This window comes from Dermacentor andersoni, chromosome 6 (genome assembly GCF_023375885.2).
Source record: "Dermacentor andersoni chromosome 6, qqDerAnde1_hic_scaffold, whole genome shotgun sequence".
In the NCBI taxonomy this organism is placed as follows: Eukaryota; Metazoa; Arthropoda; class Arachnida; order Ixodida; family Ixodidae; genus Dermacentor; species Dermacentor andersoni.
This window is the reverse complement of record NC_092819.1, coordinates 115,389,682-115,405,194: the sequence shown is the minus strand read 5'-3', so window position 1 is coordinate 115,405,194 and position 15,513 is coordinate 115,389,682. Positions and strand designations below refer to the sequence as shown.

At 43.5% G+C, this 15,513-nt stretch overlaps 1 protein-coding gene across 1 annotated transcript in view; it reads right to left on the bottom strand.

The window, feature by feature from the left end:
• Positions 1-797: 797 nt before the first annotated feature.
• The window catches only part of LOC126522209 (decapping and exoribonuclease protein-like), a 78,747-nt gene continuing 64,031 nt past the window's right edge, over positions 798-15,513 (bottom strand). The window contains exons 5-6 of the mRNA XM_055066313.2: positions 6,791-6,876; positions 798-1,301 (exon numbers count right to left, since the gene is read on the bottom strand). Coding sequence (XP_054922288.1) covers positions 1,181-1,301; positions 6,791-6,876 — 207 coding nt within the window. The 3' untranslated portion in view covers positions 798-1,180. The remainder of the gene's footprint in view (positions 1,302-6,790; positions 6,877-15,513) is intronic.

Sequence of the window (15,513 nt, the reverse complement as noted above, 5' to 3'; positions counted from 1 at the left end):
ACATTTCTACTAAGCTCCTTTTATTAAGAATAGGAAAACCACTTTAATCCAGTCAATGCTTAGAAAAAAAATCGTAGTAGAAAAGTGTGCGAAACAATGAATGAGGAGTATGTAGTCAAGCAGAAAGCTGGAAAGCTTGGAAATTGTATCGACCCTCTATATTGTTTCCAATAATTACGAAAATTAGGAAATTAACTGCGAAGTACAGATCATAATTAGCACAGATGAAATCATAGCGCATTTAGGGCGTAGAACAATCGTATGTCAACGTCGTTAAGCCCAGTGTAAGTCGCATCTTATTATGTATGTAAACTGGCCTGTCCACCCATTTTGCTTACTAAGGCCATGAACCTCTTGCAGCTCAGGAGACTTCCTATGCAAACCACACGAGTTGAACCTTTTGCCACTACGAGTGTATCGCTTGACATGAAGGTGTTTCTTAGTTGCGCTATTTGTTTTGCTACTTCTACGGGTTCATTATTGTGCATAATTCGTGTGGGATTTCCTCACGTTCCTCTAAGGCCAAGAAATTTGGCACGCCAAATATCGTGGCGGGCAAGGGAAGCGCCATGGCAAAATAGGTTCCATTGTGCCCGCTTTCTAAGAACATTATTTTCATTGTGGTGCAGCTGCTTAAAGATGTTGCAACTTCGCAAAGAAATACTTCGGTTGTTAGAAATAACACTCGTTTCGAGGACCGAGAGCGAACTGTAGAAGTGTGACAGATCACATATTCGAGGAATTCCGCCAAGACACTGCTGTACCCGTCATACCAACGAAAATAATGACAATCACGCAGGTGTAACAAATGTTTTGTTTTTTATGCATCTTTGTCAGTGAATATTACGAGTTCTGTAGGCATTCATTTACCTTTTAGTGTAAATACATGAAATATTTCAATCTTTAGAGAGCACTTTCATTAAACGTTAAAGTTTGCAATCATTAGCTCTATGAAACATTATTAAAAACAGCTACAATTTTGCAAGAATGACATGATGTAAACAATATACCTCGGATCTTCCATAGGGCAATGTGCTACCGTCGTACATCTTCAAGTAGAACGTTTTGCGGGGCGCCTAGAAAATATCAATCCCTTTGTCTTGTAAAATGTCTTTAGAAGAACAGCTGTCGTAAAATCATCGCATGAGGTGCGATTAGAAGAGCAGCTGATGTGGACACTTCAGTAACCTTCGAATGCCTCCAGGAACCAATCTGGCAGCCCGTAAAAGTTCCCGGGATCTGTCAGGCGCTTGCAGACAACTTCGCCCGAAGTGGGCACGTACTCGAAAAGGTAGGCGTTCCTGCGGGTCAGAAAACACTCAGCTTGCTGACAGCAGCGAAAGAATATTGCGTACATCCAAGTTCACCCTAAAAAAAAACATCTCTAGCGCAACACAAGTAAGACACCCATGCCCGCTGTCTTCCGAAAGCGGTGACACCCTCGCGATAAAGCATATCGATATAATACACGTTCCAGTAACAGACTGTCTGCGCCCATTTATATGGGTAACATGATCTCCTCCGATGGTAATCACTTTAGATAAAAACTGAATTTATTTTGAGTGTATTTTGACTGTATTTTGAGTTCTTACACCGTTCATATTGGCATTCAAGAAATACGAGTAATTATACTTATTTATTTATTTATTTATTTCATACATACTGCTAGCCTCCATTTGGAGGCCGTTGCAGGACACGGGAAAATACATTTTATCAAAATATGAATCACAAACTTATACACTTGTCAATATTGTAGTTTACAAGAAGACGTAGTTGAGCAATACAATAAGAGGGTGTGACCTTCCTGAGTCAGCCCTTAAAGGTTAATGAACTGAAATACAGAAGCATAAGATAAACAACAAAAAGAACATCAAAACCAATTAGAGACAAAATGTGGTGTCTGTAGGCGATACTTATAAATCAAGATGCTTACTCATAGACGTATTTTTGCAGCATAGGAAATCGTCAGGTGAGCAAATTATAATATCACTAGGCAACTAATTCCAGTCTTTGATTGTCTGAGGAGAGAAAGAATACCTGAATGTGTCTGTGTGGGACCTGTATTCAATTAAATGTTTAAAATGTTTAGTTCTAGTGTATCGCTGTTTAGAAAAAGATACATATGCACCACTGTTTAATTTGCAGCCCCCGTTAAGGAGGTGGAATAGAAGCTTGAGGCGTAAGAATATAGCACGCTTGCAAATAGTCGGGAGGCAAGCTTTATCAAGGAGTTCTGTCGGAGAATCATTATGTTTGTACCTATTATAATTGAATCTGACGGCTTTTGTCTGTATTTCTTCTAGGCATTTTATGCATTATTTGGTACGGGGGAACCAGCAGGTAATACCATATTCTAGTATAGGACGAACGATTGAGGCGTAGGCTAGCATCTTAGTGTCTGGCGAGGCAGATTTTAAAGGGCGTTTAAGTGGACAAAGTGTTGTAAATGCCTTAGAAGATATGTCTTCTTCAAGGGCTTAGAAGGCCTCGAAGAAGACAAGTCCACTTGTCGAAACATTGGCTCCTGCATTCACCTTGTTCACGTTTTGCTCATCGTTTAGAAGATGTGTAACACATGTTTGTCCTATTTCATATCAGATGATAGGACAATGCCCAAACATTTATAATCATCGACTATCATTAATTTTTGCTGTTTGATCGTGTAGGTGAATTCTAGTGGGTTTTTTTTTCGGCGCCCTCTCATAAAAACAGTCTTGTCTAAATTAATCTTCATATGCCATGCATGACACCAATTTGTTACTTGCGCAAGCTCATGATCTAGTGTTACTTGATCATTATGGTTCCTAATCTCCCTATATATAATGCGATCTGCAAACATGCGCATCGTTGATTTCATGCTATCTGCCATGTCATTGATGTATAGTGAAAAGAGAATTGGTGCGAATACTGCTCCTTGTGGTATTCCGGATGACCCCTCTACCCAATCAGATTGCTGACTTTCGATTTCTATGTACTGTTGTCGACCTGCAAGATAAGCTTTTGCCCAGTTTATTATGCAGCCAGATCCGAGAATGTGTTGTAGTTTGCCCAGGAGTTTAGGATGGGATACCCGGTCGAAGGCTTTTGATAGATCTAAAAATATTATGTCAGTCTGCCCGCGGTTATCAATTGTTAGAGCGAGATCATGAACAGTTTGTGTCAGTTGCTGAACAGTAGACAGACCTTTTCTGAAACCATGTTGTTGCTAAGCAAGTTATTATCTTCCGCAAAAGTTACGATGTGTTTTAGTATGATGTGTTCGAGAATTTTGCAAGATGTGCAAGTTAGCGAGATCGGTCTATAATTTGATGGGCTTGTTGCGACACCTGATTTGAGAATCGAGACAATCTTTGCCATTTTCGAGTCTTTGGGAACGTCAGACGATTCTAGAGATTTTTTAAAGATAAGTAAGAGGTATTTATAGACCCATTCTGCGTATCTCTTGAGAAAAGTGTCTGGAATCCCATCTTGGCCGCAAGATTTGTTAATGTCGATGTTAAGCAGCAGTGAAAGTATACCTGATTTCGTTAGCTCTAGATCACCAAGTATGTCGTCGGTTCCTCTCGGCTGGTGGTTTAAATCTGGTGAAGTTCCGTTGTATTGTGTAAAAATGGATTTAAAATAGTTATTGATCTGATTTGCTCTTTGGAAAGCATCCTTAGGCGGCAAATTGCTTTGCTTATTCATGTTCGCGTTAAAATATCTCCAAAATTTTTGAGGAGCCGCCTTGATGAAGTTGCTAAGTGTGACGTTCATGTACGTATGTTTTGCTTGTTTTATCCCTGCTCTCAACACATGCGCCAATTTGCTAATTTTCTCAGAGTAGCAGGGATTTGGTGTCTTATTCTTAAGTTTCCTCAGCCTTGGCATATTACGTTTGATGTGTATTATAGTCCGTGATCCAAGGGTTTCTTTTATGCACTCTTTTTTTTTTTCATGGGTACAAAGTTTGATAAACAGTGCTATACATAGGTCTTAAATTTCGCCCATAATTCATCTTATTATTGTGGATAATTTATTGTGGACAAATTTATTGTGGATAAGACAAGAAAAATTGGGTAGTGATAATCAAAAAGGTCATCTGCGTTTTTACAATCATATATTCGTGTGATCAATTTTTCTGAGCGTGCTGACGACGGCAGTGATAGACAGCATTTGGTTGCCTTGTGGTCCGAAATTCCGTCAATAATTTCCCATGATTTGTTCTCTACAGGAATGTTTTCACTCACAAAAGTTAGATCAAGAATTGTGCTGTTCGACGAAGTGACAGGTGCAGGTTGCTGAATAATTTGCTTTAAACCACTATTGAAGGCCATATCAAGTATCGCATCAGCGCTGTCCTTATCGACAACACCAGCATCGTACGAATCCCATTTTATACCTGGTAGATTGTAATCACCCGTAAGGACAACCTTTTTGTTCCCTTGAAGGTGACGCTGCTTGTAATCAGACAATATATGTAATGGCTCCGGGCCAGAATTTGGTGGTAATTGTTACATTTTTTTTTGCGCTTAGCCTACATATCGCCTCTAAAAATTTGCGGTTTCATGAAGTGAAGAGCAATGAACTGGTACATCCCTTACAAAAGCCACAATCAAATATAGCAAAAAGCACGACTGCTCATTTTCACTTCCACAGATTGCTAGTCAAGTCATTCAACCACATTATGAACTTAGCTTCACGAACCAAGTACGCCGTTTCACATACTCAGGGACCTCTCAAATCTCATGGTTTCAGTGGCAACATGGTAGGTAAACAAAACGGACGCATCAGGACGCAATAATAAGGGCTTTAAAGACATGATGGTATGTCGTACCTTATAAGCACACCGTTTCCCACACTCTGGAAAATATATCCTGGAAATATAGTGTTCATATGGTGCTTTGTACACCTGTGCAATTGTTCGGGCTGTGTAGAAAGGTAAGTGGCAGAAAAGAAGGAATCGTGTAACTGCCCAATCAAGAACTGTGCCACTGTTTTGGAGAAACGCGCTATTCTGAATCATCATCATCATCATCATCATCATCATCAGCATGGTTACGCCCACTGCAGGGCAAAGGCCTCTCCCATACTTCTCCAACAACCCCGGTCATGTACTAATTGCGGCCATGCCGTCCCTGCAAACTTCTTAATCTTCTTATTCTGCATGCAACTACTTTAATATGGTATGGAAGTCAGCGAAGAGACAGCGACACAAATCGGTGCGCATTCCACCCCGTTTTAAAGTTGTGTACAAAGACAGCGGGTTTATCCGAGACAATATTTGACCAACTCGCCAGAATTCCAGCGTTACTTGAAATAACATAAAACCGCTTCTATCTTTTGTACCGCGCGAGTTTTTTACTCCATTCTTTTCAACTACGATAAGGTTTATAGAGAAAGAAAGGCAGGTGCGTCAATGTGAGGCTCCCCTCTGCACATCACTAGAATAAAGTGGCCTTTAAACACTGTTAAACAAATAATAGAATGAACTCGTCATAAAGGACTTCGTCTCACTAATCACATGACGCAAAAACGTTTCTAAAGCTTGAAGAATTAGTGAAGTTGTCGCATCGACGTGTCACTTTGTCTTTTTGTCAAGGTAGAGCGCTGCAAGCTATACAGAGGGGAAGCCAAGACGCTTCTCTCTATACCTAATTGCGCCACTCTGAATTCTCTCCGCTACGGAAGCATTCAGCCACCCTTCGTAAAAGTACAAAGAAAGGACTCGTCGCAGCAACCCGTGGCGGCTGCGACAGACTAAGCTATGCAAAATGCGGCTGACATCTCGGAGGCTATGCGCAGCTGACGCAGACGGCAGTGCAAAGATGAAATTATTTTCGGTCGATTTAAGATCACAGACATATATATGTTCCAATTATAAGACTTAAATATAGCAATTATGTGTTACTGAGAATGTTTTTGCGATCGCTAAATCAGCCACTAGAGCTGGTCTGTTAGCTGCTTTCGATGAGACTGCATGATAAGGTGGAAGCGAGTGCAATGTTTTGCTGCGTTTCATACGATACTGCAATTTACCTGCTGCAGGCAGTGCAGTAACACTTGGCGCACATGTTTACAGCAGCCTCTAAGACAATTTAGAAGCCATGGAAATCACCAAGTGGAAGGACACGTGTCTCTCTTGCTCCTCAGTTGTGCTTTTAGAAAAGCACGCCACTATCTGGCTATTTGAATCGGTCTTTACCACACATGACGACAGAAATGTTTCTCTACTTGTTTTCTCTCATCGCACACATTCCTAGCACATGCACTTACGATGTACTAATGTGTCTCATTGAGCAATAAGCCAATAGTTGCAGCTCAGCGCTGCATGTATGGCCCGATTTTGCTCGTTTTTGCTCGTTTTATGTTTTTGGTATGTATGTGCCGTGGTTATAACTACGCATTCAGTAGTACGCAGAACAAAGACAATCATGCTTTGTTCTCCAGTGTATATCACAAAGTGCGGTGGAAAAGGACTAGCTAGGCGGAATATTTAAGAAAAATATGTGCTCACATCTTCGCCAGAAAATATCGCCATAACTGCTATCGCACACATTATCAATAAAGTGCGGAAATGTTGTTCGTAATCATTTTGGAGCACGTGCGTGCGCTTTAAGACATCACGTCGCGATGATCTTCGAACCCCTGCTGATGAGGCTCAGAAGCATAACGCTTGGGCACATTATATGTATTGCTCAATTACGACTGGTAATTTTGTCGAAACGATGAAAACACCTTAAATATATAGGTTGTTACAAAAGGCAAAAAAAAAATGTGGTGGTGTAAAGTCAATGGGAATTTCACTGACCTTCCATCTTTCTCTTCAACATGCCGTTTGATGAAGGAGAGCAGCTGGTCGCAGAATTTCATGCATATGTCTTCCGACCACTTTCCCTGTAATCAAAAACAAAAAGCACGCAGCACAACCAGCGTTTCAATAAACCTAGCCACCAGGAAAACAAAACGAATTGCCATGAAATTACGTTCGAGTCAAAATATCTGAAATGAGAAATCGAGCATTTTGCCAACTTGCGTTCGAAGATTTGTCTAGGATCAGTTCATAATTCAAGGTATTCACAGTGCTTATGTATTCTTCCAACCAAGCGAGCATATAGTAACCGGTCGTACCTCGAATCGCTGCCCCTAAAACACCCTCCGCAAACGCGCCACCAGCGCTTTTGCTAAGTATCGCCAACTTTTCATGAGCGCCGCTGTTCCCCGATTCTTCTTTCAAACCAATTGTGCTTCCGCAATTCCGCTTCCGGGGATCACGTTTCCGGGTCTGTTTTTGTCATTTCACTTTTCTTGAATTTTCGCGTGCTGCACGCTCACACCTATACGCAGCATTGACGACGCTTGCATTTGAATCCAAAAACTGGGACTACGTAAGTTCCGCTTGACACCGGAAGCTGAGGGGCTGAGCGAGGGAGAAGCTCGGAGGAGGAGGAGAGTATGTTGCCCGTACTTAATCTACTTAGCGAAAACGTGTACGGATAGTCTTTAGTTGCCCTTAATATGCTACGTCATCAGTCGCCACTTTCTAACAAATTAATTTGCAGTTCAGGCTTTCAACAGCGTTTCATATTGACCATCACGAACCATAAGAGCAAGGTCCAGATGGTTCAATATGAGCAGCAGTGTCAATGTTTTTCTACTTGTTACTGTCCTCTCGCCAGGAACTGCAGGCTGGTCGCACGGTGGACGGAAAGAAAAATACTGGTTCTGGAATAGAAAATTTAAGAGGACTGACAGGACTGACAACTCAGGACTGACAAGTGGCGGGACTGAGACGTTCGTAGAAGTTAAATGACTATGATTTAGGCTAATAGAATCCAGCACTTTCGAGATTTAAGTAGTAATTGTAATTTTTAATTCCGAAGGAAAGTTTCAAAAACCAGTAAGCGGCGAGGCCTGGCGGAGAAATCTTGGTACTTCAGGTGTAGTCTATGACAATACTCTACGAAAGTCGACTCTTAAGTACAGCATACTTCATGCTTTAAACTGCAGTTGATATATTATTACACACTTGCGCTTTATTCTATGCTTCAGAAATCAAAAGCGCACGCATGGCCACGGCAATACGCCGATCTGCCTATCACGTATGCCTTACAAAAATGGTTGTTGAATTTTCATTCATGATCTGTTGTACTCTCAATAATTCAATTGAAACTCCACAAAATTTCATCATTCATTTAGCCAGCACAATGGTAGTTCGCCACAATTTCCATTGATGACTACACAGTAATTTTTATGATGAAATAATATTGATTTTCCAACGTGAAATGCCAACAACTGGAGCGAGTGAGAGGTGACATACAATTTACAGGAAATTCCACCGGTTCGTTGCTACGAACCGGTGGAAGTCTGATTTTCCCTTTATTCATTACTTCTCTCCACCTTGCGGGTTTCCGCAGAACTACTACGTTAAATATATTGTTGCACAAACAGTAGTATGTTCCAGTGCAGAATAAAGGCGGCTGAAAGATAATGCACTCTTTCTGTATTGACCCACTGCAGCCCCAAATGCACTGTATCCGGAGTGGTTCACCTTGCTTTAATTAATGTGCCTATGGTAATGTACCCTATTAGTGCAATGAAAGACCCGAGAAAGATTGAGTGCACGTGTCGCAGTGTAAAGCTTGAACATAATACTCCCAAGGAGAGAAGGGGTACATCTCACTGTGCAAAGTATACACAGAAATTGGCTGTGCAGTGTACAGCAGGGTCACATTGACTGAGGCAAAATAGCACACAATAGCCAAATTAAAGCTCTGCTTATTGGTGTGTACGCATTGTGCGCATTGAAATTATCGAAAACAGTTGGCAATATGCAGGTCCTTACAGCTCTCGAAACTCTCACGAAGGTGTCAATATAATGAAGCCAAACTGCACGTCTGATTAAGTACTCCTATAGGAACAAATGTCCTTCCCAGTACTTTGTTGTAGAAATCGTGCAATTTTATTCTAAAACATGCACAAAGGCACTTGTAGTATTCATCCTACTTCTGCGTCCTTGGGCTTCACTCTAGCTTTATCACGGAACTGTACAAACTCGCCCAAACGTCAACCTTGCCGAAGTTCTGTCATCTTTTTAAATGACAGGAAGCCATGCGTGCACCTTCAAGTATATTGTTGTGCATGTATTGCTACATACGGGTGCGAAAAGGAGAGGGATGGATGGAGGGGGTCACGTCCCCCTATCCCCCGCCTTCCCTTTTGGCAGATACAGACAGCCTGCAAGAAAACACTGACAGCTTTTTATTTCTCTCTGCCCAGGTGCAGCCTTGCGATGTAAGCACAAACTTACGCTTTCTACTGTCCACGAACTAAGCACTCAGCACGTCTTTTGTTGCGCTAATACCCCTCATAAGTTACCATGGCAGGCGTCAGCAGACGTAGCTTCATGCCTTCCTCAATACATGAAGCAGCATACAGAATAGTGACAGGTAACCGGTTTTTGAATTTTTGTTTCTAGCCTATCGGTACGTCGATGCCCGGATCCTACTATATATATATAGTTACCGAAATGTATATTACGTGGCATCGCAAGCTGCTACACCGATACAGAGCCTACGGAAAGACGACCTCGCGTAAATTTTCACTATTATATTACACCAAGGTATGCAACAAAATACACTCTAAGCGCATTTATACCACCGATTAGAAAAGGTCATGCGACCAACTACAATAATGATGATGATATTCATCGGCATCAAACATTTTTGAGACAGGGCGGAGACAACTAGTCCCCTAGTCTGCTTGATTTATTCAGGTTTTACATCTACGAATGGCGACCGAAACGCGACTCATGGAGACTTATGCTCGCACAAGCAAGTGCTACCTGCCCGTTGCCACAATAAAAGCACTGTCGGTTGATGCCGTTGACCTCTTCTCGCGCGATTTTTGCCGCGTAAAATAACCTTCAGCGCATTGGTTAAGCAGCTTAGCTTTGACACCGCATTCGCGTCGCTGAAAAATCGAGCACTTAGTGAATGAGCCAAACCAGTGAATTGCGACCATTTGCGATTGCTCGCTTCGTGACCAACTTCATCGAATTGTGCTCTTCGAGATTGTAACGATGCGCCGTCACTGGGGAGATCTCGAAGGCTATGCCTCAACATTGTTCCCTCGATATTAAAGCATTATGTCAACGCAGACAATTCTCATTTGCGAAACGACGTACGTTATTACACTTTATTTATAGGTGACAGCTTTGCAAAAAAATGACACGAGTTTTTCTCTAAAGAAATATCTTTGAAAGTTTTGCACCAAACCTAGCGAAACCTAAGAAAGTTAACAAGCAACATTGGTATTCTCTTTTTTTTTTCTCGGCGTGTTTGGTCAGTATGGCATTTCTTTTGGCGCAATTTTGCTTTTTGTCGGGGTCTCCCTGTGCGCGTTGCGTGTGTCGTGAGCTCTAAGCATGTGTGCGCGCTGTCATCTACTGTTGCGCGACAAGAGACGTTTTTGCGAAGAGCGTAGGAGACTAATAGCTGAATATCTATTGGCCTCGAGGGACACCACAGGGAAGATCGGCGCTGTGACGTGACAAACGACATCACGTGGCCCGCCTTTGCCGCCGCCAGCCACGCTAGCACTGCTCGATGCCGCTGTGCCGAACGTATTCGACGGAGCCCAGTGGAAGTTTTCATGTGTACCCCAAAGCCAAGCAGCAGCAGGATGCATGAATAATAGAATATAATTTATTGGCAGGAAAGACAGAGAGGTCGACCTGAGCTAGTGTGCTCTCGTCTGCTACTCTGCACTGGGGAAGAAGGAAGGGGAGTGAAAGTACTGGGATGGATGATGATCATAAGAGAAGTGCAGGATGCATGGTTAATAAAGATGAGAATGGGGAAACAGCCCAACATTCATTCTCGCACGTGTAGCAAGCACTTCCGCGGAGAAGATTTTGTGTGCGGCGTTGGAGCTAAAATCTGTTCCCTGGACTGTGCGTACTAGAATTTACGACGTTTATTCGCGCCAGGCTGGAAAAGACGGTGCCTTGTTCCCGGAGCAGTGCCATTGCAGAACCTTGCCGTCCAGCCCTTGGACCATCCAAAACACACCGAGCTTCGCAGGAATCAGGAGCTTGAGATAAGCTTGCGGCTGATTTCCTTCAGGCTGCATAACTTGTGAGAAGTTCCGCGCAACGTGCAATGCGGAACCTGACAATTTGCTAGCCTTTGTGAAGAGCTCGGTGTGATTTCATTACGTAAAGTTCTTATTGCGAGAGCAATGATATGGACACTCCAAGCGCATTTCAGCCGTCTTCGTTGCCGTGAAGTTGCATGTAAAGTCCAAGGGCAATAACACCGTCACCGCACAAAATTTTGCAAAATTGCCGCGGGATTGACCGCTCGAGGCACTTTGCGTGTAGTGGCGGGCTTCTTTCACGCTCGGAAAAAACACATTTATGTATCACTTATTGAGCAACAGAAAGCTGTATCGGTAGTTGTTCACGTTGCTCTACAATTTTCGCCTTGTCACTTTTCATCTAATTATGATATTTTAGAAGTAAGTTAAGACTAATCCGTTAATTAGGTGGAATAAAAATAATTTGAGTATCTCCAAGCGACGGCAAACAACATTACCTTCGTTATGCACGGCTACGTGGCATTCGCATATTTTTTAACTCTAATTAAATTTAGGTGGGACACCTTGTATATAATGTCGTGCTGGCTAACATGGGAAAGAAGAGAACAAAGCAAACAGCACAGCTTTGAAGTGTGCCAAGACAAATAAAATGAATAAAGCAAAAACATGAAATAGGCACTGAGCCTTTTCAAGTGTGACCCACTGGCCCAAGTATTTGTATTTTTTAGCGTATGACACACTACAACAAGTAATTCAATATATCAGACTCTCGTCACTTTGGTGCATGTACATATTGTGTTGGCTGTGGCAAGGTACAGGTGACGTGTATGGCAGCTGGTGCAAGAACCTCGTGAGAGTGTCCCCCTCAGGAAGCACAAATCGAGCGGCCGTGGCACAACATTGTTTCTCTTTGGCTGAAACAAAACACAAATGCAAAACAATTTTCAGGATCCGTCACCTGAACTGCATCAGCCATAAACAGATAAAATTATAATTTATGATAACTGCATATATATAAATCAGTAAATTTTTTATCCGTTATAAATATGCTCATTCTGTGGAACATCCAAACAACTTACTCGAATATGTATTTATTTACCTTTTTCACACATGGCAAGTGAATAACATTTCTTGGTGAATACGTCTCTGCTACGCCTGCCCTCTGAGCTTTGGCCCACCGCTGGGGCAAATCAGTTGAGGATACCACTTGAAAGTTCTGTCTTGCATCTATGTGCAGGAGCAAGGCTACCATATGCTTGTATTTGCGTTTCCTATAATATAGTAAAAAATAGTCAACTATGTATTAGTACGAAGAAATAAACTTAGTTTAATACGCACGCTTATTGCCTGCTTACTTCTGTTTCAATAGTAGTATAATTAGCTTGAGAAAAAATAAATACATATTTATGCATACAATATGTGCGTAGACTATGCAAAAGCTAGGCGCAAGCGGAAAATCAGTTTTGTACCGAAGTAAACGCTTGCTTCTTTCGAGTAAGAACATACGTTCTTATCCTTCTTTGTAACTACACGATGCGGTCTCCCATACTCGGCCCTTCATCACGACCTCGCGGAAAGGAACGTTTATTCCAGCTGTTTGCAGAACAAGGGCGGCGAGAGTGAATTTGTCCTCATGCTGTTCCTTTATGCTGCATATTCGAACGTGGCCAGCCCCACACACTGCCTCTCGTTCTGTTAGCAGCCGTGATGTGCTGAACTGCTGGTGAACGAATTGGTTGATGCTAGAGACCAGCAGAGTCACTGAAAACGACATATGGGGATCGTAATTAAGGGTAGAGTAAGCGATGCACACATGGCTTGCAGCCTGATCACTTGATATCACATCAGTGAAAATATCCTGCGCTGACAAGCGCAAATAGTTGAAGCACGGATTGAGGACACAAGAATATAATCAGTTGAAGTTTTACTTATTAAAATATATCGGGGATAAACCATCGACCCGTGATACTTGTGCCGAAAGTGGCACGCTGCACTTGCCAGGAGGAATGCTGTGAGCAGTACTGTTGTTGTGCCAAGCGTGCGTATGACTACCTTTACTGAAGATCATGAGAACTTAATAACCAATATCAAAGCAACATATGCGTCGCCAATTTAATTACGCTCTCAAAACTAGGGCGAAGCGTTGCCGTGAATCCTGCACGTCAATCAACGGAAATCGCAATCTTACCTCTCAGCCGCGCACCATGCGCGCAATAGCAAGAAATACGCGTGCGCAATCACGCTTGCCTCAGTAAATGTAAATGTACGCGGGATGTGTGAGTGCTTCGAGTTGTAGATAACTAGGTAAATTTCATAAGATCTCCCATATACGCAAGTGGCCTCTTCACGTTCGTCGTCGATGGCGCCGCGTGCACACGCTCTGACGAGAGCGGACGATGCCGTACGTTGGCTCGGTAAGTACCTTTGCTGGCCTGCACACCAGGTTGTTTTGCAGCTAAGACGCACACGATCAACGCCTGCAACACGAAAACAACATGGCTGAAACGACCGAGCCACTCCAGACGTCGAACACTTCGCAATCGGTATCACGTGATGACGCTTTCTACGTCACGGAGAGATTCCGGCAGGCGGTGCTAGGAGTGGCGTGCTCCACCACTGGAAAAGCTGACGCCACCGTTGGCTCGACATGGCATGAGCGTGGACACAGCGGCCGCGTCGGCTGCTTCGGCAGCGCCGAAGCGAACTGAAAGTGAAAGTCTAAAGTCCCACCTGGACTGCGGTTCTGATTAAGTGGTGAGGTTCTACCGACTTGGGTGTCTGCCTGACAGCATTTGAAAGCACTGAAATAGGTAGTGGCTGCTTATGGAGGCGTGCAGCATGGTAGGCTACTGCTCGGTGCCGCAGTGCCGGACGTACGCAACAGAGCCTGGTGTCAGACTTATTCACACGTAGCGGCAGGACCAGAAGCTTCGTGAAGCTTGGCTCGCGAAACTTATAACCGGCAAACAGCCATCGGCTAGAACGGGGGTATGCAGCAAGCACAGACGCGAGGAAGATTTCTGCTATATGTATACGGCGTCGGGACTGCGATGTTCGGCGAGTAGTAGAAAACGCGCACTGAGACGCTCGCCTGTGCCCGCTGCCCGGCTAATGCCATGACGCTTTATTTGGTTTATGAACTCGTTGATGCTAGATTGCTGCATGTTCGCTGGAATGAAAAGGGAGCGGCAAGAAGCAGACTAAAAAAAGGTATGGCACATGGTCATGTTTGTGTTGTGAATTAATGTACTGGACTGCGAAAAAGAAGCAGCGGGAAATCGCACGCTGAGAAGAACAGTAAACATACAGTACGATGCAACTTGAGAAATAATATTGAAACGTACAAGATTTAGAAGAAAAAAAGATTGAATCGTCGCGACGGCACATCACAGTGGCTGTAGGCGTCGAAGTCTCTATAACGAAATTATTTTTGAACAGCTCTGATAGCGTCCAGGCAACAATGGTTGCTTGTCTACTGTCAAATGCTCACATTCTGCGTCCTAAAGCTCATGGCACGGTGCGAAAAGGTGCTCACAGCGAAAGCAAAATATTGATGCCCGGACATGCATGAAGACGCGCAGTCGGTCGCTGCGAACCAGTGAGATCACTGATTTGAGGCTTCATTACGTTGTGCTCCATTCGGTTATACAGACAGCCCAGGATAAAGACATTTCACATAGTCTGCTCTCAGCGTTTGCTTACCTTTCACGCAAGAAGCCGGTTCGGGTGACTGCATGGCGGCGACTGCACGCTGTGGCATTCACTACATATTCGTTAAAGAGGCAGGGTCTGTAAACGATTCCGTGCTTCCAGTTTGCCTAAGATTATTATTTTGACAGTAAAAGACTTCCAGTGTTTTGAGAGTACTTACATAGATCTCCCGGTGGTGTTCTTATTGAACGCCGTAATCCAAACATATATGAGGATAGCGCCGCGTGATCCCTCATACTACGCATGGGAGGCGCTTCCTACAAATGGCGTCTCTGTAAGTCCTCGCCCCCAATGCAACCGACTGGGCTGCGTGAAAACGTGCATGAAGAAAAGAGCGCCGGCTGATCCAACGGTAAGCAGGTTTCTCGTATTGTGTCTATAACTGATCGGCAAGGTTCTGACTGGTGTTGCAGAAGTCGCGGGAAGATTGTTTCGTAGCTGGGTGTACGCCGGGCAGACTTCCTTGCGCCCGCGGTGCTCGTGCTGAGTGAGTCACAACGACTGATCTCCGAGCTGAATGTCTGATTCACGCATGGCGCACGGCGCCGGTGTCAAAACATCTTGTGCCGGGCCGGTTCGGGGTGCATGTGTAGCGTGTTGCATGCGCATTCGGTCGATCGAGAACCAAGGTGGAGGCATGCCATCTGTTTAAGCTGTGTATTTAGCAGCCTAGCCTATTCATCTGTACTGCAAGGTAGGTAAGTTTATCTCGATCGAACCACT